Raw genomic sequence first — 25,957 nt, forward strand, 5'->3', positions numbered from 1 at the left:
AATGTGAGAGCAATAAAATTATGCCCCAAAGGAAATGATTTATTTTGGAGAAACTATAAACACATAGTACTGACAATTTCTAAATTATAATATTAGCAAGTTCAGAAAAATACATTCAATTTCTGCAAATTGCTGAATATTGGTTTTTGGATCTTTAAATTGAGATATTATGTGGCAGTAGTTACCAAAATCTTATTAATATAAGTATTATTTCAAAGATAATGTGGTAGTGTTTAAGTAAGAGTACTAGCACTACTGGTTATTACTGTTTAATAGTCAAAGTGTATATTGTAAGGAAGGAAGAAAAAGCATGTGTAACAAAAATCACTAAATCACATTTTTAGTTGAAATGAGATAATCCTCAAAGATTAATTCATATCAAGAGGGACTTCATTCTGAATTGAAGGAGGTAGGTATCTTTATGTAGATAAGGTTCATCTTTCATGTTTTTTATTAATACGTGGATCTGACAGAGACTAAAGTGTGCATTCATGTACATACGAGCAATCATTATCTTTCGTGAAGATCATACATCCTCCTTCTAACTGTAACCTGCCATAGTCCTAGGACAGAGATTTCCCAGAACATATCCCATGAGCTCAAGCATAGAATATGTCAGGTTTTTGGCAATGCAGTATTAGTTCTTACGTCAGAACTGGAAAACCTAGAAGATACTACACTATGATGTAAGTGGTCTAAAAACCCACTTTGGAAAGTACTTACCAAGTGAGTACATTTCTGTGCCTATAATTCATGTACTCTTTTTCCCTTCAGATTATCTCGTAACTAGTCTCGTACAAAAACTTTGGTTCAGGTTGCTCAGGGTACTTCTACCCAAACTAGATTCCCCTGCTATGCCTTTATCATGGCCGATAAATCCTGGTGGAAAACATTACCCTATAGTCCACAATTCAAGTAACAGCTAACATGTAACATAGATAGAAAACTGGGGCACCTGGGTGGCCCAGTCAGTTAAGCTTCTGACTCTTGGTTTCAGCTAAGGTCCTCATACCAGAATCATGACATCAAGTTGCCCCCCCACCCCAATACCCCCATCGGGCTCTGCCCTCAGCACAGAGTCTGCTTGAGACTGACTCTCTCTCTCTCCCTCTACCCCTCCCCTCCCTGCACTCTAAAAATTTTTAACAGGATAGGTAGAAAACCGCTGTAGCCTTCAGTTAGTCTACTGAAGTCACATATGACTTTGTTATATTATTGGCAAAACAAGCACATGCGAACCAAAACTGGTACTATAGTTACTAATCCACAGTGTAATTCCACTATCTGGATAGAAAATAGAAAACAGACATTTAAAGGTCCATGCTGTGTATTTCACCCAATTAAACAATATACTGATCTCATTCATTCATTCAACCAAATTTATCAAATAACTACTCTGTTCTAGGTCCTGTTGTAAGTTTTGAGGATAGAACAATGAAAAGAATAAACAAAATTCCTTAATCTGTGGAAACAATATTTTGGTAGAAAAATTATCTTATAAAAATTCTATCAGGTTAAGTTTTCCTTCTGTTTTCTCAAAAACCCAAAGTTAACTAGATCACTGAAATCAGGCTTCAGTATTTGTAATTCAAATAAGAAAATAGTGCTCTTCTTTAATAATTTTCTGCTGTATAAGGTAAACTCAGAACTGAAATAGGAAGAGGCCTAATTACCGTTATTCATTTTGTGTTCCTTCTGCTCTGAGGAATAAAACTGCATTCAAAATCACAATATGGAGGAACTGTGAAAGTTCCTTCTACTTTTTTTTTTCAAAGATATCTTAATGATGAATTTTTTTAAGTTAAAGAAAAATTGGTCTCAAATCCTAAACTTCCTTTTCTAGTATTCCTGCAAGACTTAACAGTTTTGCATTGCAATCAATCTTACTTAAGATATATACTTACGTCACCTAAAGATCCTTTCTCCACTATTATTAAATCATTAACTGTATAAACAGGAAAACATCCTAAATTTTCTTTTGTCTACTTTTTCTTGTAGGCTGTGGATACCTACTATACATATATTAAAGTCTTTTTATTGTTTACTAATATCTTCTACATAGAGCCTTATTTAATACTTCAACTCCACCTCTCACCAAACATGGATTTAACAAAATGAAGTATAAAATGTTTCTCACAAGCTGGTGAAGTACAATGTTTAAAAATAGCTTTATTTTCTTTCCTAATTGAAACAGTTAATGCTCTTCAAAGGGAACCGTACTGGAAAATGTTGCAATTCTGAACTGAGAAGTTGCCACTTTTTCTGTCAAACTTTTACAGTAATATGGGTTGCCCTTTCCTTATTTTTTTAATTTTCAAAAGTTTATTAAATCAGTTTTGAAGTTGATTTCCTTCTGTCAGTATGATCTGTAGTTTTCCTTGGACCTTGCACAATACATTATGAAAATGAGTTACTTAAAAAAAAGGAAAAAAATCAACCCTTTAGTGACAGAAGAAAGCCTTCAATCGTCGGATTTACTTAGAGTCACAGTGACAATAGAGGCAGGAAATACAGTCCTGTGTCTAGAAGCAAGGGAAAGCGAAGCATGGCTGGCAAGCATGACAAAGTAGGAAGAGGCCAGGAAAGGTTCTTTTATATACAAAGCCCTGCAGACCCCTGCTTTGAGAATTTCTAGTCTCTACTAGTGTGAGAGAACAAACCACCCAATTTGTGGTCCTTCACTACGGGAGCCCTAGGAAATTAATAAACATTTCCCACACTTAGGCCCCTGAGGGATCATCATTCTAGTTTCACTTTGCAAACTGGGACAGGTGGGGTGGGGTGGGAGAAGCCTTATTCTTTACAATGTGTGCATAATGGGATCTTGCATTCTAGAAGGGCATGTAATGCAATGGATTGGGGAAAAAGTCTTTCAAATGCCAGATAGGAGGTCTTTTCTGATACCTTATTTTTTCTGACAATTGAGGTGAAATTATTTTGAGTGCAAATACTGTAGTTTTAGGGTCTCTGTTTCCTCTTTCTGCCTCCTTTCTTCCCCCACCCCCTTTTTTTCTTCTTTCAGATACTGTCTTAGCTATTGGTATAGCTCTCCGAACCTTCTTCAGGACATTGTATGAATTGTCTTCAGTATAGGCTTCTCATTTAATTTTGTGGCCTTGGCGTTTTGTAGGATAAACTTATTCAGTTTCTGTTTAAACCAAAGCAATGGAATCTACACTAGAAAGTAGTGTTCAAATTCTATACTAATGCGAAAGTGCTACCATTTTTAAAAATTGAGATCTGAAAAAAGATTTAGTACAATGCGGCTAAAACCAGTACTGGATTCAGGTCGCTGAGCCAACGACCTGGCTCATGATGCATAAATCTTGAAATGGTAAAAAAATGCATTTTGAGAGACATTTTACTACCATAAAAAGTAAGGTAAGGGAGGATTCTGAAACACAGATCCACGATACCTTCCCTAACCCCTTAGAAGTCAGGGAGTTAGCCCACACAGTGGTATGAGGAGAAATGAGAATGTCTCATGCCTGTCTCGAATAGGACTATTTGAATTGCCACCAGAAATCCTGGGAGGGTTATTTTGTATTTTACATACTCTTCTGTAGAAGTAAATGCAAGAAGTAAATGTTCACAGTTATGTCACATCTCTTGCAATGGCTCCTTTGGTGCCTGGAGGAAACTCTAATGGCTTTAAATCAGCAGCCACAGAGAGACCAGGGCTCAGGGTCCCCATCTGCCTGTCTCCTAGTTAAACTCACTTTTTGTCTCTTTGTGCTTCTTTGCAGTATTTCATCTGAGTCAAGTGTGTAACTAAAAGGAATGTATATTCAATATAAGAGAAACTTGGAACTCGGGGCCAGAGCGAGTTTTCTGTCTCTGAGGCCAGGCCTCCCTCAGCTGCCTCAAGGTGGGTTCCAGAGGACACTATCCCACCTACCTGGATCACTCTGCGGTGACAATATGGTAACTTCAGACTTTTCAGAGCCTCGTTCAGTCGGCTACCATGTTACATGAATCGCACAACACTTAGTCCCCATCTTTCCTGTTTTTTAACTTGTAAGCAAATGAGTATGTAGCTGAAATAATTAGAAGTCAGAAAATCCTAAATTTATAAAAATAGAGCATGTTTATTAGACACAGATTTATATTTGGGAAAGTATCTATTTTATTTATTTCCATTTCATCCATTAGGTCTATCTAGAAAATATTTCTTTCCTCTAGACTGGATGAAAAATCTCTAAAAAGAAAGAACGTTACCACACTGTATTTTTGAGATTTAAAAGAAGTGAGACTGTTTTTTTTTTTTTAATTTTTATTTTTTAATTCTATTTATTTATTTGTCAGAGAGTGAGAGCACATGCACACAAGCAAGCACAAGCAGGAGGAGCAGCAGGCAGAGCGAGAGGGAGAGGCAGACTTCCAGCCAAGCAGAGAGCCTGATGGAGGGCTCCATCCCAAGACCCTGAGATCATGACCTGAGCAGAGGGCAGAAGCTTAACCGACTTAGCCACCCAAGCGTCCCTGTTTTTGTTTTTAAACAAGGATGCCATGACACTTGGATCTTTAAAAAAAAAAAAAAAAGTTCCCATCAAAAGGATTCCTGAAAAGTAAGTTATTTCAATAATATGTGATGACTCAAACACTTCAGAAACGCCTCCTAAACATGTATTTTCAGACAATGAACACAGTTTCATTTCTTCAATACCTGGTTATAAATCTTTTATGCCTTAAGGATAGTTGTAACATTTAGAAACAACAGGCTTGTTCAATTCTGTATAGTGTAGAAAGTGGGCAAGTATGTAAGCATATTGGTACAAAAATACAGTACAATTATAAATGAAAGGAATGGAAGTTTTTATGTCCACTGGATGAAATTTTGTCAAATAAGAGTATGTTCACTAATGTCTGGCAAGGCACCACCCCTCAGGGAAAGCATGAGAGCCAATTCCTATCCCAGAAATCAGTCCTGTTCTCTTCTGTGATTGGGTAGTCTTTGTCATGGGGAGTGGGGGATGTCCTCTACCCTGCATGGTGATTTAAAGCCGTTAAAGTTTCCTCCAGGCACCAAAGGAGCCATTGCAAGAGATGTGACATAACTGTGAACATTTACTTCTTGCATTTACTTCTACAGAAGAGTATGTAAAATACAAAATAACCCTCCCAGGATTTCTGGTGGCAATTCAAATAGTCCTATTCGAGACAGGCATGAGACATTCTCATTTCTCCTCATACCACTGTGTGGGCTAACTCCCTGACTTCTAAGGGGTTAGGGAAGGTATCGTGGATCTGTGTTTCAGAATCCTCCCTTACCTTACTTTTTATGGTAGTAAAATGTCTCTCAAAATGCATTTTTTTACCATTTCAAGATTTATGCATCATGAGCCAGGTCGTTGGCTCAGCGACCTGAATCCAGTACTGGTTTTAGCCGCATTGTACTAAATCTTTTTTCAGATCTCAATTTTTAAAAATGGTAGCACTTTCGCATTAGTATAGAATTTGAACACTACTTTCTAGTGTAGATTCCATTGCTTTGGTTTAAACAGAAACTGAATAAGTTTATCCTACAAAACGCCAAGGCCACAAAATTAAATGAGAAGCCTATACTGAAGACAATTCATACAATGTCCTGAAGAAGGTTCGGAGAGCTATACCAATAGCTAAGACAGTATCTGAAAGAAGAAAAAAAGGGGGTGGGGGAAGAAAGGAGGCAGAAAGAGGAAACAGAGACCCTAAAACTACAGTATTTGCACTCAAAATAATTTCACCTCAATTGTCAGAAAAAATAAGGTATCAGAAAAGACCTCCTATCTGGCATTTGAAAGACTTTTTCCCCAATCCATTGCATTACATGCCCTTCTAGAATGCAAGATCCCATTATGCACACATTGTAAAGAATAAGGCTTCTCCCACCCCACCCCACCTGTCCCAGTTTGCAAAGTGAAACTAGAATGATGATCCCTCAGGGGCCTAAGTGTGGGAAATGTTTATTAATTTCCTAGGGCTCCCGTAGTGAAGGACCACAAATTGGGTGGTTTGTTCTCTCACACTAGTAGAGACTAGAAATTCTCAAAGCAGGGGTCTGCAGGGCTTTGTATATAAAAGAACCTTTCCTGGCCTCTTCCTACTTTGTCATGCTTGCCAGCCATGCTTCGCTTTCCCTTGCTTCTAGACACAGCACTGTATTTCCTGACTCTATTGTCACTGGCATTCTCCCTTTCTCTCTGTCCTCCTCCTGCATTTCTTACATGTTGAATTCAGGGCCTACTCCATGTCAATATGACCTCAACTGAACTCGATCAGATCTGTAAAGACACTTTTCAAATAAGGCCTCATTCCCAAGTGCCAGAGTTAGAACTTGAACATTCCTTCAAAGGGGACACTATTCAGCCCACAAGGGCATGTTGAAATGACTTACCAGAGTGAGGAGGAGATGCCCTGGGAAAGCCAATCCCTTGCCTTAGAGCACAGACAGTTGGTGCCCATGAAAGGGAAGCAGAGCACCAAGACGTGAGAAGTAATACTGTGTTGTTGGAGAAAGCAGTGAAAGAGGAAGATTTCCAAAAAAAAAAAAAATCCAAAACAAAATGCAAACAAACTTGTGAGGAACAAGTGGAAAATTTCAAGAGCAATGTGTTACTTTCCTCTCATCTGCACATCTCAGGGGGCTTGACAAATTTCAAAAAGGCTCTGAACACTCACAGAAATAGATCACCACACACCCTTAAGACATCAAAAATGAGGCCATGGAGTATTAAATGAACATGTAAGTAGCAATAAAACTTGTCTGAGAGTTTCCACTTCCCTCTCCTGTTGTCTGCTAAGTAAGTCTACCACACAGTCAGAAGGGGTTGTACAGAGATTCAAGTCAGGATCTGTAACAATACACCTAACTGGTAAACACTGTAGTCCTCACAATATGTTTACTATCATCTGAGCCATAGACAAAAAAGGAAACACAAAATGAATAAAATGTTTGCCTGCTGGGATGAAGACATTTGATTACCCTTAAAAGAATAATAATACTGCATGAATCTTCTCTACCAGGCAATAATCCAGGCATACCAGTATTTTGTAATTTCAGAACATTTTAAGTATATACGAGACAATCTTAGCATATCGCAAGGCCCATCATGTTACTGTATCGAATACCTAATAAACTTATAGGGCTTTCTGTTTTGTTTTTAAGTCAATGAGGAAATATGTTTTTGGACTCGTATCATCTTAGAGTTAGGATGAATCTTAACTTACCAGATTTAGGTGGAAGCATTATAAAGATTTCACTCCTTACTTCAAAAGCAGCAATACTTCAAAAAATAAAAATATCCTACCCTATTTCAGAATATACTGTTCAACACATTTCTACCTTCAGAACAAAGGAAAGCCACACTGTGAAACACTCCAGCCTCCACTGGACATTTTAGTAGGACAGTGCTACAATCACTTCATTTCCTCGAAGACAAAAAAGTTTGTCATCAAGAGTCAATCCTTCTTACATTCAAGAGTCTAACACCTTACTGCGGCCACCAAGTGGGTGCAGTCACCCACCCAACTAAGTCAGGACTCTGCAGATATTTCCTGAACCCACTTAAGTTGGAGCTACCACCTCCCCAGGGCCTGGAAGGAAAGCTTGCTACTGTGAAAAGCTGAGTTGCATCCTCAATCCAAATTTAAGGAAACTGAATATAAGAATATAGAGAGAGAAAAGAAAAAAAAATGAGTAAAACCATCTTATCAGCTAAAATGGAATCTGTTTGAATAAATTATCTCAAAGTATATTTTCTGCAAACCAAGAAATAAAAATGATACATACTTTGATTCTCAGGAAACCCAGTAAAACTCTCAATGCCTTTAAAGTATACATACATATATATCCTTATACCTCAAAATACTGGTTCAGTATGAAACCAAGCATTTTTATACACTTCTTTATTTTCTTAAGCACCTGGAAAGTGTTTATGCTTATAGAATGTATCTTAGGAATTACATATAAACACAGCCAAAATCCAAAGTCAAATGCCAACTTCCTTACCTTCCAGAGGTCAGGTGATCCTTCCACAAGTTTGGCATTAACGTGACCATATTTTAGAGCCAACTGCAAACACTCAGTTCCAAATTCCAAGTCATAGTCACTACACTGGGTAGAAAAAAAAAAAAGTTTAAATACATTTTTAAGCAAAACTTCTATTTCATATCAATATATAAAAGGAAAAGCCTAGAGAACTCACAAACTCTGATACTACTGATTCATCAAGTTCCATAATAATTGTCCCTATGCCTGAAATGTCAAAAGATACAGGAAGTAGGCAAGTTGCAACCTTAAGTTTTGAACTTGAAACTTAAGTTTTCAACTTGAAACTCAATAGTTTCAGGGGCCAAATAAACAGAACACTTTTTTTGATTATAAGCTACCTTTCCCAACAAGTTTCTAAAATGCCTGCAAGTATGGCTGAAATTTTTTTTATATCAGGATATTATCTCAAATAAATGTATCCATCGAACTCCAATCCGATGCTATTTTCATATTAAGATATTCGCAAGTCACAGCTTCTGTTCATTTTAATATTTTACATGACAATACATGTTTTATAAATTTATATTTTGATTCTGAACATGAAAACAGCTCAGTATGCCATTATTAGATAAAAATAGGCCTGGGGCATCTGGGTGACAGTTTAGCGTCTTGGTTTCTGTTCAGGTCATGATCTCAGGGTCATGAAATCGAGCCCCCCATTGGGCTCCATGCTCAGCTGGGAGTCAGCTTGAGATCTGCTCCCTGTGGCCCTCTCCCTGCTTGTGCACGTGCTCCCTCCCTCTCCCATTCAAATAAATAAATCTTAAAAAAGAAAATGGAAAGGTCTCTCGTAGATTTAGTAAAGTACAAGCAACTTTTTTCAAGCATTTTAAACAAAACTATTAAAATGATCAAAACAATTCAGCTGAACAATACTGGTGCCAATCATGGCCAAGCTCTATACTCAGGAGAAGCATTTAAAGATAAATGAGAGGTCTATTAGATCCTCAAGGAAACCAAATCTTTTTTTTTTTTCAATCTTTTTTAAAGATTTTATTTATTTGAGAAAGAGAGAGAGAGAAATCACAAGCGGTGGGGAGGGGTAGAGGGAGAAGTAGCCTCTGCTAAGCAGGGAGGCTGATGAGCAGCTCAGCTTAATTCCAGGACCCTGAGATCATACCTGAGCTGAAGGCAGTTGCTTAGCTGACTAAGCCACCCAGGTACCCCAAGGACTCAAAACTTAAAGAGGAAGCTGATCTGTAACAAATATTTTGCTAAAGACTATGATAGGTGCAACATTAGAATATCTACAAGTAGATGTGGAGATAAAATACTTAATCCTGTGTGAAGGCATAGAGAGGCCTTGCAAAGGAAATGATCTCTGATCTCATTCTACAGACTGAATAAAACTGGAGGCATACCTTTAGGAAAAAGGTGGTATACAATCAGAGAAGTTTCAGACATCTGATAGATTTATGTTTTAGAACAAACATACCCAGGTGAGAAAGACTGCATCAAGGCCAGTATTACATTCAGCACCCACTGCCAGGGCTGTTTTGCTGTACTAGATATCCTAAAGTTGTAATTATAATGGGTTGTTAAAGTAATGGACAAGAAAATAGAACCACCCAGTGTACATAGTCCCAAACTGACCAGAATGGTCTCTCAGCTTAAATTTTCTATTCTGATACACTACTCAACATCACATATTTCTTAGACAAATGTAATTTTAAAATAAGTGTTATCGACATTTGTTATATTCAAGTAAGACAAATGCTAACCCTCTTCTTTGTATTGCTACCATCTGTACAGACTCATTTAGCAGTATGTGAGGTCTATATCGGTCAACAGAGTGCTCTCTTTAACACATGGTCAAATCCCGAGGATGGCCAGCAATAACCCTTTTCTTGACTCATTTCAAAGCCAAGATATTTAACACATTTGTGGAAAGCCTTAAAGGTGCTCACAAAGTACATGTTGAGAGGAGAACACAGGAACAGGTATTTCCTCCTGTCTAGGTGGTGAAAGAGAATTACTTGATGCTCTACTGCCACTCACATGTTGATGGCAGCAGCCCACAAACTGTATGAAGTCTTTAGGATACAAGTCACTAGAGCCAATGAGAAACAGAAAATTCTGAGTGACAGATATATGAAATATATACTGAAAACAGAGGCTGAGCAATCTTGGCAGAAAGAGTACCATGTCATTTATTGTATAGATTACTATTACAACTATTTGTGGGGGTTTTGATAATTTCTACAATAAAATTTTTACTTCTGCAGTAAGTTAAAAAAATACATATTTAATAACCTACCAAATTCTAAATTCCTACATTTCTCAGTAACACTGATCATTATTTCTACTTTTGTGAAAGAGATGGAAAGCTGGAAAAAGTACTGTTCTTTCCTGAAGAAAAATCATGTAAACTACAAAACCATAACTTTTTCTTGAACCCACCGTAGCTGAGGTCACAAGCTGACTAAGTAGCCATAAATCTAAGAAAACACATGCCTCCACCAAGGACAAAGAGGATGCCATCACCCGCTCACCTACAAACAGCACAAGAACAAGATAGCAGATGACACGCAAGCAGGTAAAAAGAAATAAATGGAGAATTTCAACACATTGCTAAATAGTGAATGAAGGTGACCTTGAGAATATAGAACCCCTAGAGGTCACATACTCAACAGGAGTGTTTACACCCTTGCAAGCTCCCCTTCAGTAGTGTACTACTAGGGGGTCATGAATGGTATACTACTATTTGAAGGTGACTCTGGCTGCATATACTTTCTACACTCAAGGCATACAATAAACATTTTTAAGTTTAAAATAAATCAATGATAAGATAGAATCACTAAAAAATGAGAAATTAATACAAAGGCAGGCAAACCAGGAGAAAAACCGAACATAGGGGACAAATAGAAAACAACTAGCACGATAGATTTTAAAAGAAGAAATCAGTGTGTAATTGCTGAAAAATATTTATCTTTATCATCTACCATGGGAATTATAGTAATATCACTGATCACATAACATACACACACTGATGTTAAGAACCCTCTGTGCCCTTAAACTTGTAGCCCAAAAGAATGCCAAACAATATTCCTCCCAGGCAGAAGCTCTAAGGATACTGTTGTCAGAGGTCCCCAAATATAGTTAATCTCAAAGTCAAAGTCAAACAGCTCCACCTACATAACCCACAAATCCAATCAGTGTCCAATACATAAACACGACCAGAAAACCCAGATTTAACTGAAACCAAGACTAACATGAAATATAAGGTCAAAAAGGCAAAAAAAAAAAAATATTTTGGAGGAGTGCTGCAGTTAAAAAAAGACTTCAGCATGGTAACTGAGAAAGTGTTAGAATTCATAAAATAGGATGTTCTTTAAAAGGGTGGAAAATAGAGAAAAAAAAACAGTGACCACAAAGTCCAATATGTAAAAAAGAAAAAAACCAGAAGGAAAGAACATAAAAAGTAGGAGAAATAACCAAATATTTCCCAAAAAATTACAATAATAAAGAACATGAGTTTCCAAATTAAAAAGTCTCACAGAATGTAGAAGCTAATGGATGAAAATACACCAAACCCAATTAAAAGAAACAACAAAAATCTCCTAAAAAGCAGGAACCCAAATTTGTTGACCAGAATGAAAATGAGAAAAACAAAGCAGCAGTTTCTCCATAATTTTGAAGATAATCGTTGTCAATATAAAACTGTACTTCAAGATATCACCTGAGTATAGAATATGGATTTCCACAAACACTGCAGGCCTCAACAGAATTTTAGTTCCTATGCACTCTTTTTCATTCCAAGTTTCATAGGCTTTGTCTTTTTTAGAGCAGTTTTAGTTTCCCAGGAAAGTTGAACAGGAAGTACAGTATTTTCCGCATGTATTTCCCACATATTTCCCTACCCTCACATACACACAGCTTCCCCCACTACCCAAATTCTACACCAGAGTGGTACATTTGTTACAATCAGTGAGCCTACACCCCCCACACATTACCACCCCAAGTCCACAGTTTACACTAGGATCCCCTCAGTATTTTTAAGTTTAATGAGTTGGCACAAACATAGAACAATGTATATCCATCATTACCGTACCATAAGGAGTACTTTCACTGTGTTAAAAATTCTCCACACTCCTCCTGTTCATCCTATTCCTTGCCTCCAACCCCTGATAACCACTGAATTTTTTCCTGCTTCCACAGTTTGCCTTTTCCAGAAATCATGTACTTGCACTCCTACAGTATATAGTCTATTCAGATTGGCTTTTTTTCCAAATTACATGGGTTTCCGTTTCCTCTATGTCTTCCATGTCTTCATAGATCATTTTTTGCCCCAGATAATATTCCATTTGCTGGATGTACCAGTTTATGCATGCATCCATCTACCGAGGAACATTTTGGTTGTTCCCAAGTTTTGGCAATTATGAAGAAAGCTGGCATAAACACTCACATGTGGGTTTTTGTGTAAACTTAAGATTTTAGTTCATTTGAGTAGACACAAAAAAGTACTATTACAGGATCATATAGTAGGAATACGTTTAGTTTTGTAAGAAAATTGTCAAATGGTCTTCCAAGTGAAATGCAGTCTTGAACTCTCAGTAGCAATGAATGAGAATTCCTGTTCTTCATATTCTCACAAGCATTAGGTGTGACATTCTAAATTTTGGCCCTTTGAATAGAGGAGTAGTGATAGTTCATTGCTTTAATTTGCATTTACCTAATGACATGGGGTGTGGAGCATTTTTATACTTATTTGCCATGTGCATATTTTCTTTGGTGAGCTACCTATTGAGGGTTTTTTTTTTTTTTTACGCTTTTATGGAGTTTTTCTTTTTGTTATTGCTGAATTTTAATCTTTTTTTTGTATGTTTTAAATAAGAATCCCTTATCACATATGTCTTTTATAGGTATATCCTCCCACCTTTTGTCTTATCTTTTTTTCTTTTTAGGGTGACCTTGGCAGAGCACAAGTTTTTAATTTTAATGAAGTCCAGCTTATCAATTCTTTCATAGATCACACCTTTGGCATTTTATTTAAAAAGGTATCACCATACCCAAGGTCAACTAAGTTTTCTCTTCTCTAGGAGTTTTGTGGGTTTTTTGCTTTGCATTCAGGTCTATAATCCCTTCTGAAGTTTTGTGAAGGGTGTAAGTTGTGCCTGGAATTTTTTTTTTTTAATGTGAATGTTTACTTGTTACAACCCTATTTACTGAAAAGACTACCTTTGATCCATTATCTTCCTTTTGCACTTTTGACAAAAATCTGTCATTTACTTGGTCTGTTTCTGGACTCTATAGTCTGTTCCACTGACTCATGTGTCTCTTCTTTCTTCCACCTACTAGACTGTCTTGATTACCATAGCTTTACAGTGAGTCTTGAAGTTGAGTAGTGTCAGTCTTCCAACTTTATCCTTCTTCAATATTGCACTGGCTGTACTGCATTTTTTGCCTCACTATATAAACTCTAAAATCAGTTTACAACCACAAAAATACTTGCTGGGTTTTTCATTGGGATTGCTTTGAGTCTAGAGACCACACTGGAAGAACTGACATCTTGGTAATACTAAGTCTTCCTATTCATGAACATGTGCTAGATCTCAATTTATTCAGTGCTTTTATTTTGCTTAGAGTTTTGTAGTTTTCCTCCTATGGATCTAATATGTATTTGGGAAGATTTTTAAGTATTTTATTTCATTTTTGGAGCACTAAATACAAATGATACATTTAATTTCAAGTTCCACCTGTTCTTTGCTATTATGTAAGATAGTGGTGGACTGTTGTTTATTAACCTTGAATTATGCAGCTTTTCTACAATCACTTATTTCCACTTTAATTCTTCCAGGTTTTCTTCAAAGAAAATTATGTCATCTGCAAAGAAAGTTTTATTTTGCCTCTCCCAATCAGAGTACTTACTTCCTTTCTTATTACTAAGAATTCCAGCACAACGTTGAAAAGGAATGGTGCGAGCACATTTTTGCTTTGTTGCTGATCTTAGTGGGAAAGCTTCTAGTTTATCATTAAGTATGAGGTTAGCAAGGGTGCCTGGGCAGCACAGTCTGTTGAGTATCTGACTCTTAATTTCAGCTTAGCTCATGATCTTGGGGTCCTGGGATCGAGCCCCGTCTGGGCTTCCCCGCTCAGCAGGAAGTCTGCTTGTCTCCCTCTCCCTCTGCCTCTCACCCCACTCACGTGCGTGCTCTTTCTAAAATAAATAAATCTTCAAAAAAGAAAATAGTATTGGGACACATGTGTGGCTGAGTTGGCTAAGCATCTACCTTTGGTTCAGGTCATGATCCCAGGGTCCTGGGATTAAGCCCCTGATACATCAGGCTCCTTGCTCAGCAAGGAGCCTGCTTCTCCCTCTGCCTGCTGCTCCTTCTGCTTGTGCTCTCTGTCTCTCAGTCTCAAATAAAAACAAAATCTAGGAAGAAAGGAAGTAAGGGAGGGAAGGAGAGGGAAAAAGAAAGAAAGAAAGAGAGAAAGAAAGAAAGAAGGAAAGGAAGGAAGGAAGAAGAAAAGAAAAGAAAGGAAAAGAAAGGAAGAAAAGAGAAAAGAATAGATGTCCGCTATAGGTTTTTTGTACCTCATCTTCATCAAATTGAGGAAGTGTTCCGCCTATTCTAGTTTGCTCAGATTCTACCATGAATAGCTGGACTTTGTAAAATACTCTTCTTGCATTATTGAAATGTTTTGTTTTTCTTCTTCAGCTTGTGGATGTGTGTACCGTAGTTGATTTTTAAAAGATGAACTAGCCTTCAATACGTGAAATAAATCCCAGGTGGCTAAAGTCTTTAATTCTTTACATACATTGTTAGATCTACTTGCTAATGTTTTCTTGAGGATTTTTCATTTATGTTCATGACAGTGGGCTGTTATTTTCTTACCATGTCTTTGCTTTTACAATTAGTCTGGCATCAGAATGAGTTGGCAATCCCTTCCTCTGCTTCGATCCTCTATGGGAGAATATAGAGAATTGAAATTTCTTCTTTAAACATCTGTTATATTTTATAAGCAAAAGCATCTGGACTTCATTCTACTTTAGAAAATTACTGATTCTATTTCTTTAATAGACATATGCCTACTCAGTTCATCTACTCTCATGTGAGTTAGGCAGACTGTCTCTCTCACGTAATCATTCCATTTCATCTAGGTTATCAACTTTGAGGACAGAGTTGTTCATATTATTCCTTTTATCCTTATAATTTCTAGCAGTTCTATAAAGATGTTCCCTATTTCCTGTGTGGGTTAGTAATTTGAATATTCTCTTCCTTGTGTGGTAAGGATACTCTCTTAGTCTTTTCAAAAAACCAGCTTTTGGGGTTTTGTCTTAGTTTTCTATTTTATTCATTTCTGCTATAGTTTTTACCATTTTTCTCTGCTTACTTTGGAATTTATTTGCTCTTTTTCTAATTCCCTAATACAGAATTTTAGATTATTAATTAGATGCATTTTCTTTTCAACTGTGTACATTCAACACTATGCATTTCCCTTTAAGGACTGCTCCTGCCATATTTCAAAGTTAAGTGTTTTCATTTGTGTTTAGTTCAAAATATTTTAAATGAAATTTAAAATGTGACCTCACTTCTGACAGATCTAAAAAGAGTTGCTGATTTTTCAATTTGCTCAACTTTTTAGTTGTTCTTAGAAAGGAGTGACAATCTCTAAGCTCTTTACAGTCATAGGAAAACAGAAGTTTCCCCATGCACTTTTTCTCAGGATATGGTGCTCCACAAAATTGGGAAGGGTAATGAGTCACTTGAAGACCTAGGATATAAAAAGTTATAAAAAGTGGGATATCCTAACACGGTAGTGAAGTAGAGTCTCAAGATGATTGCTATGTACACGGCAAAATGAGAAGGGCACCTACAAATGGAAAGAAATGCATAGGCACAGTTTAAGAATGAATAGAATCTCTTTGGAAGGTCTTAGGAGAAACCGCCTCTAAGAAGGAAGAACAAGGGACAGAGTTGACACTCAGGCTCTCTTTTTACCCTTGGTACATGTACGCTGTCCTTGTGTATCCTACTGAAAAAAATTCGTGTTAACACTTATGTAGTGTAATGTTACATACAACATCAGTATTCCCAAGAGACGCTTCCAAGTTAAGGACTTTGTTTCCAAAACACATGTATTAAATACTTTTGATAAATCAATCTGACATTCTGGTGATAATTAAGCTACGGAACATTTAAACATCTAAACATCGAATTTGAAAATAATAGTTTATGTGTATTACTATATCATGAAATATGAACTGCCATCACAGTAAGTGTGAAGTATTAATTTTCAATTTGTTGTTTTTAACAACTTGAAGAAATCTGCAAACTGCCCATTAAAATTTATAACAAGTCCTTAAATGGGTTTGCTGAATTGATGGAAGTCTATGTATACTCTCATGAATTTGAGACCTTATTGCCAAGTGTTGAAGAGCATGGACCCTGAAGTCAATGGAGTCAGTTGGATCCTAACTGTGATCTTTCCACATGACAAGCTGCGGAGAAGTTAAGTAGTCTGTTCCTCAGTTTGTTCCATCTGGAGAAACAGAGAATGAGAATTATTCAAAGGAACAGATACATGGGGTATCTGGTTTAGTGTCTAGTTTATGGCTATTCCTTGATAAAGTGGATACTGGTTATGAATTGAGATAGTTAACTATACAAACTGGGATTTAATAAGTAGTCAGAAGCTTTTTGATAACACCTAATGTTTATGTAAAGTTCAATTTCCTCTGTACCAATACTGGAGTAGCTCTGACCACGTGTATTGATCTTTTCCTTCTGCTTTCCCTTATACCCTGTCTCCATCAAGAAATATGAGGAAAATTAAGACCGTAGTTGGGAAACTAAAGATAGAAAAAAAAAAAGAAAAGTGTGTATAACCATTATGAATTCTCAATTGTGACCATTAAAGTAATGGATTTTCTCTACCCATTTTAAAGTACTCTGTAAATCACACCTAGTTGAAGCTTTCTGTTATGTATATACTGCTTTACTGTTTTCTTCGGTGTGTAGTAAAGTTTTACAAGTAATGCCAAAGTAATAAACCACCCGTATTTTTCAGTCCTTCATGGATCTTTACCCCATAGTTAACCTCCTTCCCTACCCTTTCTACTATACCATTCTGTCACGCTGAAGTACACTCAAACTCATTAAGTAACAAGTTCTTCACCTCCTAGAGCTGAAGGTATACCAATTGCTTGACGTCATTCACAAGAGGTATCTACTGCTTTTCCCAACCACCACTTACTGACAGGGCTTGAAGTCACACTTAACATTCTGTATGTCCACTGTTCTTCCATGAAAAAGTCCTATCCTTCCAGAATTTATGCCATCTGGCAAAATCTTCTGATCTTCATAGTACTATCATCTCTCACTACTTCACAGCTCTGCAGTTTTAGGCAGATGGATCAGTCTTCCTTTTTATTCCAACAACTGACATTATACTGGCTGAATTCCAAGTTTACACACAAAAAAATTTCAAATTCTCTAGAAGTTTCCTTGACCTTTTATCTTCACCTGAACAACTACTTACTGTAATCAATCCTAGAAACATGGGGTTTTTGACAATTATTAAAGACTTTTATTAACAGGTGTTTGCTGTTTTTTGACTGGAAAAAAAAAGTTAATCATCTTTTATTACAAATTAAAAGTGAGGTTCTTAAAAATCTTAACTTGACCAGATGAAACTATTTAAAAACCTTTAAAGAGATATTGAGAAAAACAAGGCATTTTTTAAAAAAAACACATTTGTCATTACAAAAAACAGACATCTTTAGGTAAAAGTAATAAAAATCCTACGCTACAGAGATAATGCAGACAGTTCCATTTATCTGGTCACTGGGCAAAAAGCAAGGACTTAAGGTCTTCAGCTTCAATCTTTTGTTCATTTCTTATTGCTGAATTTCATCTTCATTTCTTTTTTTTTTTTTTTAAGCTTTATTTTTTCAGTGTCGTTTTCATTTCTCTGTATTAGATCACTAAACCTGATGAAGGTAGATAGAATAAGCCCGCATTTACTCAGCCCTGCCCTGCTCAGCCTCGGGAGAAGAGGAACTCTCAGCCGCAGCCGCTGGATGGTTTGCTTTTGTCTCTTTGCCATCCTGTGGTTCAGGGTCTTCTGGGAATCTGCATTAGTAACTGAAGTTGCAGCAGTAGATGCTGAGGTGGCTGCTGACTGTGGGTCTCATCTCCTTGATTTTCCTTATGTTCTTCATTGCTGTCCTCTCCAGGTTGTGTTTGGCCAGAAAGCCCCCTGCGGAATCTCGGTATATGACCCTGATACACATTCTGTCTCACTGGTCAATCTTGTTCTCCTGCGCCCTGTCACAGTACCCTCCATCTCTTCTCCCTCCCCAGCAGGGCCAGAATACAGGGGGTGGGTGCCCACAGGGTCTCCCCATAGTAAGATGGGAACCACTGTCTGTGATAGAGCCTGAGCCATGGGCAACACCCGCACCCCGACCCCAGTATGCCTACTCTCCTAGCCCTTGTTCTCTGCCACCCCCCACCCCACCCCTCCGGCTTTCAGTATTCTGATAATTCTGCTGGAAACTGTATGGACGATCACTGCCACATGGATAGCATCTATAATGGTTCCGGTCTGCTGCGTATTTATTGCCTTGCACCAGAGCGCCACCAGAGCCGGTCCCATTTGCTGCCCCTACCGCTCTCTTCTCCTTCAACATCTTCCAACTCCACAGTCTCTGCATCTCCTACACTGCGAAGGTACTGCCCATGTTCTTCTTTATGGCAGTCTGGTGAACAAACTCCTTGGTGTCGTCATTCCTGACAAAACCATATCCGTTACTCTGAACCCTTTTACTGTTCCCCAAACCTTCGTTGGGATTATTTCCTTGTCCCAGCTGCCAGGCGCCGCCGCCCCCTGCACCACTGCCCGTGCTGCCAGGGCTCCTGTAGACAGTACTGAGCGGGGCGGTGGCGGCAGCTGGTGGGTCCTGTCTTCGCTGTCCAAGGTGGCAGTGACAGTGACCAGGCCAGCCACTGGGCGGGTGGCTGTGGCTCCTCCCCGAGTGTGACAGTAACAGCCTGGAATCCACTCCGGGCTCCCCCTACCAAACCAACCCTACAAACTTGCTTTTATTTTTTTTCCTTTTCCCTTACTGATCGTTCTTTATTTCAATTGTTTTGTTTTTGTTTTTTTCCTTTATAATTCAAGTACAGCAGACACAAAATGTTACACTACTTTCAGGCTTACAACCATGATGAGACAAGTCTGTACATTATGCTCTGCTCATCAGAAGTGGAGCTGCCATCTGTCACCACAGGAGACTATTACAATACCACTGACTATATTCCCTATGCCATGCCTTTCATCCACGTGCCTCGCTCTCACCTTCACCCATTCTGCCAGGCCCCCACCCCTATCTCCTCCCCTTCAGCAGCCACCTGCCAATTTGAGTTCACCCCTATCTGTAGCTCCTCTGACATGTTTAATTTCCTCAAGTCTCTGACCAGAACCTCCAATCTATCATTTCTTGTACTCTCTTCACCCATTAATCTTGTCCTTTTAACTCACTGAGGCATCCAACACCATAAAACTACCATGTGATCTTGGTTGGAAAACCTCTATTTTCTTAAACTGCCCTAAAAAAAAAAATCGGGAAAGTACAACTGAAGGCATTAAAAATTTATCAGTAGCATCCTAGCTGCCTCCATCCATTATCTATCTACTGGATTTCCTTTATGAACTTCAACTATCAATCAATCCTGTTGTTTCATTTCCTTAATTTTCAATTTATATTTTTATCAGTTTTAGGTGTACATGGCTTGAAGAACCAAATATACCTACAAGATTCGTTACAAGTTTACATCAACCTCTTCACTGTAATTTGTCATCCCCAGATGCAATTATTTCTCCTTCTTTCAACTGATTAATTTATTATTTGTTTCCATGTTTAACAGTCAACAATTGCAGAGGAACAAGTATCAAGTCTCGGTGGCGTGTAGTAATAGCTTCCGTCTCACTCACAACACTCTGGGTTGGCTGCGACAACTGTGCTTCTAGCTGCGCTGCTGGGAGTTGACTGCGGCAGCTCCGAACTACTGGGCACCCTCTGCAAGACAAACCGGAGAAGCTGCAACCAACCAGTGTATGCCTTCCTCATACTGCCGCACTTGGAACCACGGGACCACAAGCCTAACAGAAAATCACAGTTAAGCCTCTACCCAATCATTTCTGCTAAAAATCCCAAAGCAAGTTAGAAGGCCCAATCCAGAATCACCAACCAGGAAAATCTATTTCACTCACCAAGAGGCCATGGCAAGGGCACATAAATATAACAGTGTCCAAGGACTGAAAAACTGGGGTCACCTAACCTGCTTATCACAATGTATCTCTGAACATACTTGGGATGCTGCTTCTTTGTCTTCTGAATTGGCTATCTATTGAAGAATTCTGTCCTCCTCCTAACCTCACCACGATACACACTAATACTTACTATCCCCATCCATTCAATATCATAATTTTGGTTAAGTCAGTATTGAGTGTTTACATCACTATATAAACATTCCTCCCAGGTAAGTCATAGATTAGAATTCCTTTTTTTTTTTTTCAGAAGCCTTTGTCTTCCCTAGAATTAGAACTTATCTTCTAAACTAAGTGTTTAGTTTTCCAGATACTTAGGACTCATTCAACAGCTAACACTGAGGTATTTGTTTAATTCTGCTTTTCAGATGTTTAAACACAAGACACTTCACCAATTTTATATTCCTGAAGTAATCACCCTTGGAGTCTTCTGAGCTTTTTCAACATGGCCTGGTTGTCCTTTGCCACTCACACAGTTATGATTTTAAAATCTCCCTATACCATCGTTGTGGGGATAATCTACATCTCCCTGCTGTCATGGGTCTCTTATCTTCTATATTCCATGGAATCTTTGTTCAACGACTACCTCATTTTTGTGAAAAAATCCTCTAATAGCTTTCTGAGAAAGAGAGCCTAAGAGTTAAGTTTTTAAATCACTTTTTACTGCCTCATTTCTTTGCCATTTCCTCCCTTTTATTTTCTCTTTCTTGACAATTTTTGTTATTGAATATTGACTCTCTTTGATTGCACTTCTAATTTTCTCTTCTTTCCTGTATTTCATCCTTTTGTCCTTTGGGAAAGAGTTTCTCAGATTTGCTTTTTATCCCAGATCTTTTATTCTCTAAATTTTTTTTTTTTTAGCATTGTGAACTTGTTTCCTGTTTACAATTACTTGATCTTTGTAATGATATTAACTTCTAAAACCTTTCTGTTTCCCAGCCTATTTGCTGCATCTTCCACGTTACTCTTCCCTGTCTCAGTCTCTATCCACCACACTAAACACATTCTTTAGATGGTCCAGTAATACTCGTCAGCCTCTATTTAAGAGTGGAAGATTCAAGAGCTGTTAACCAATGATGGCAGAGTTGGAGTTTGTGAATAGTAAGCTTCATAGCAGCATGATGGGGTTAAGATGCTTACAGGGGAACCTCTGAAGTTAGTATTTTTAGGTCTTTATCTGTAGACTGGACAGACTCTCTAAAAAAAAAACTCTTTTTCAATTTTCAGCCAAGATGGAAAGCAAAGCCACCACGATACCAGCTGCTGAGTGTGATAAGGGGCCATGGCCTTCCCCCTTTAGCCAGTACTGAGCACATGGTCTGTGAGTCACTATTTTAGGCAAGGTGCTCATTCCCTCAACTGTACCCAATATTTTTCCCAGACACAGGGAATACTTCACTCCCCCCCCCCCACCATCCTTTGTTTAGGGGTAGGTCATGGAGAGGATATAATGAGTTATACACCAGACTGCCCCTCTAATAGTGTCCAGTGAACCCTCCATATTTTGTACCCCCTCCACTCAATTCTAAATGTGCTGCTGGACCCTGAACTTTTGGGAGAACTCTACTGTAGATAATTTTAATTCCTAGCTTTCCTTACCACTCTTCTAATTGAGCCTTCTCAGATCTATTGTGCCAATTACTACTAATTCACCTGCTTTCTAGCTATTTGGTATATGGTGTTTGTTTACCATTGTCCCCTCTCATTCTCCTTATTTTGTGGGTCTATGTTTTTAATCACTTTCTAGTAGGGTTATCTTTTTTTTAAAAGATTTTATTTATTTGAGAGAAAGAGAGCAAGCACAAGAGGACAAGGGGGCAGAGGGAGAGGGAGAAGCATCAGGGAGCCCAGCACTGGGCTCCATCCCAGGACCCTGAGATTGTGACCTGAGTTAAAGGCAGATGCTTAATTGATTGAGCCACCAGGCACCCTGGCTTTCTAGTAGCTTTAAATTGGGTTTCAGGAATGATCAAAATTATCTAAGTGTTCAGTGAGTTATCTTTACCCAGAAGCTGGAGTATGCATTTTAATATCAAATTGTTTTCCATAAAGGTGGTTTCAATTTATATTCCCATAAACAGTATATGAGAATGTAGCAAAGTTGTTAACATGAGGTAAATGAATAGGCCTCAGAGGGACTGAAAAACCTCTGAATAAAATCTTCTGTGTATAATGTGGTTATTTTTCTGGGAAAGGATTCCACAAGTTTGAACTTTTATAACACACATTCAACTTTGGATCCATTGTTTTATGGTAATCATGTCATGGTCCATGGCTACAAATAATCCAATTACCTATCTATCCTTCCAGCTTTAACATCATTCACAGTATTATTTTTGCAAGGCAGCCTGGGAAGTTTGCCCAACAAAGAACAATATATACATTAGAAAGAAACTCAATCAAAGGCAAGCTTGCACAGGTTTCCCACTCTGCAGTTACAGATCCATGCTCAGAATGTTTCAAGTAGAAACAAAATAGCCTATCTTACAATTAGGTAAACAATGAACACCTGCATTCCATTTATCATCTGAAAATCAAACTTTAAGCATTTTGCATACATTTATTGTTTGAATTATGCAACGCATTCTAAAATTGCATGAGAGACAGTTATCCAAGAAGCTTGGTTCTTACAATTTATCAGATCATTTTATGAATAAATAAGCAATTTCAGACTAAGCCCATATGAGACTGATAATATAGAAGCCACTCTCATGCTTCAGAAAACAAAACACAAATGACCTGGCTAAGGACAGGATTTCTTTGTGCACAAGTTTTTAAGTAAGTTTACATAAAGTTATACTCCTAAGAGGTTTCAAGTATCTATCAAATGAAAAACAAAAATGTCAATTTATTATATTTTTGCCAACCTTACCCAAAGGAAATTCTTTATGAACTTAAAGACACCAGACAAACTTAACAGTTGACCACTAGCTGGAAGATGTTATTTCATTTTTGGCTTTTGGTTAAATGGGGAGAAAAGTTAACATGGGGAAATGAGTTTCACCAGTAATTCTAAAACCGTATTTTTAGCCATTCTGTTGACCTTCATAATCAAATATTGTCAAGCACTATTAAAAACTTTCACTGGGGTATTCTATTCCTCTCTCTTATGGATCATTTCTGAAAAAGTAAACTGATTAAAAGCAATAAAATTAAGATTAGAATATTACCCAGAAACACATTGACTGGACTTATTACACATCCATTATCTAGCTCCAATATAAACTAAGGGGAAAATGGAAACTCTTTATCACTATCCAACCCCAGACCCAAGGCAGCTTTCAATTTATGCAGAAGAGAACTGTTATAAGGCTGCTTCCAGAATGTCAAGAGACTGTGATTATAAGTCCAGGAAATAGAAGGGAGAATCCAAAACCACAAGTTATTCCAGTAGCTACAGAACTGGTGATATAGTTACCCAACCTGAAAGATGGAGAAAAAAGAGTAGGTCTATTGGTTAAGCTAATGGCATCAGTTAGATATAAGTTACCTGTAGGACACCTAGTAAAAATACTCCTAAGAAGTTATAAGTATATACCAAACATTCATGGGGGAAACCATGAAAAGGGATGATAAGAAAAAGCTGAAGGACACCTATACATTTACAAAGCAAATATTTATGGAAAATTTACCAGGCATTAAATAAATTGGTACTGAGAAGGAGGAGAAAGGCTGGGGAAAATCACATAGGTAATTTTAACACAAGGAGATCCCACGCATATCAGAGGTATGTTCATAGGCTGGGAGAGCTGAAAAGAATCATCCATCATTTCAAGAGATTAGTTATTTTTTTTAATTGACACATTGTGTAAGTAGCCAAAAACGTAACCTGAGTTCAGTGTAAACAATTGAAACTTTGACAATCCGCTTTAAACATAAATTAGATATTACCCAAAGTTCTTTACTGACCAGAAGTACAGTTTTAAAATTAATCCACCTTCTACACAATTTGCCCAATAGTCTCTTTCTGGCCTACTCCTTGTAATAATTTAGCATCTTCAGCCTTGTTTCTAGTTTTCTCATATTTCCCATGATAGTTTAACACCTTTAAAAGTCTTTCACTTTGCAATTTAGTTCCCCCAGTGCTAACTCTTAACTGACACGTTATCTATGAAACTCTGTACCTTCTTTTTTTTTTTTAAATGAGCTCTGTTCTTTCGGATCTATATCATAATATAAGTCATAACTAAGACTGGGAATTAAACCTTCCTGAAGAGTAGGCCACTGAGGTGAATATTAACCCCCAAAAAGCTATTCGGCAGTAAAAACAGAACAAAAGACTGAACTGTGCAACGGCATGAGTGAACCTCAAAATCATTATGCTTTACTGTAGTAAGTCAAACACAAAAGACTACACATCTATGATTCCATTTGTATGACATTCTAGAAGGCGAGAAACTATAGAGACACAAAACAGATCCATGATGGCTAAAGCCTGAGGATGGAGAAAATTAATTCACTCCAAGTTTGGTCATATGATTTGCATTATCCAGTAGGAGGCAGAAGGGACAGTGTCCCAGTTCCAAATCTAAGCTTTAAGAAACCCTGGGTGTTTCCACTCTTTTGTACCTCTGCATTTCCATAAAAGAACACACCTGGATAAACTGCTGGTCAAAGAAGGATGAAGAATGGGAAATTGTCCAGACTATGTATGTACACCAGCAACGAGAGGCAGAGCTACCCCAAAACAGCTATCTAGTCACGTCGAAGATCAGAACCTCAGCTAACCCACAGAAACTTAAGTGTAAATTGATTAACACTGAACTACTATGTTTGTGGAATTTTTATTACACACCCATGATATAGCAATAGCAAACTAAGTTGTTGAAAAAATTTTTTTCAAATTTACCAAAAGCTAGGAAGACTTCAATGAACAGTCTATAGTATAATAAGCAACTCCAGTAATAAGCCACAAATATATGCAACAGGAGTCTCAAAGACATTGTACAAAAAAATCATAGTGAAATATTACGAGTATGCTGATTCTCTTCATAAAAATATTCAAAACCAAGCAATTTTTGGACACTCTACTTATGTGTTAAGACTATAGAGAAAGGCAAGAAAATTATTAACACAAAATTAAATACAATAATAGCAGGGAAGGGAAGAGGATCAGGACAGGGATGTAAACAAAAAAGCTCACACTAAAGATCTCAAATGCACTGGCATTATGTTACACCATATAAGCTGGATGGTGGGAAAAAAATTAAACACCTGTTTGTCTTTATCAAATATATATATGCATGCTAACGAAGGTATTATACCAAACATGCATATTAACACACACATCCACAAAAGGCTTGTTGAGCACAGAATGAACTAAGACCTGCATACCTGTCCCTCACCTGCAGAGAGCTTTACTATGGACCCTGGGCAGAATGAACTTCATAGCACAGAGACTCTTTTCCAGAGACTGGAAAGAAATTATTATAGCAGGATCATCTGGGCAGACTAGAAGATTATCTAGAAACACCTCAATTGCAGTATTTCTTCTATAATAGCTAACATCCTCTTCTAAGGAATTTAATAAATCCTCTTAGCTACAAGAAGTTGAGATTTTATTTGTTATCAACAGGTATAAAACAAGGCAATAAAAACACAGCCCAGTAAGCAGATCACTTTCTGCACATTCCCTGCATGTCCAAT

The 25,957-nt window shown here is 37.6% G+C and overlaps 1 protein-coding gene across 1 annotated transcript in view; it reads right to left on the reverse strand.

Moving 5' to 3' along the window:
• CRPPA (CDP-L-ribitol pyrophosphorylase A) overlaps positions 1–25,957 on the reverse strand; it is a 301,401-nt gene that overhangs the window by 196,163 nt on the left and 79,281 nt on the right. Inside the window, exon 4 of the mRNA XM_047695505.1 lies at positions 7,991–8,095. Within this exon, the coding sequence (XP_047551461.1) occupies positions 7,991–8,095 (105 nt within the window). The remainder of the gene's footprint in view (positions 1–7,990; positions 8,096–25,957) is intronic.

The sequence above is a fragment of the Lutra lutra genome, chromosome 11 (assembly GCF_902655055.1).
Source record: "Lutra lutra chromosome 11, mLutLut1.2, whole genome shotgun sequence".
NCBI lineage: Eukaryota > Metazoa > Chordata > Mammalia > Carnivora > Mustelidae > Lutra > Lutra lutra.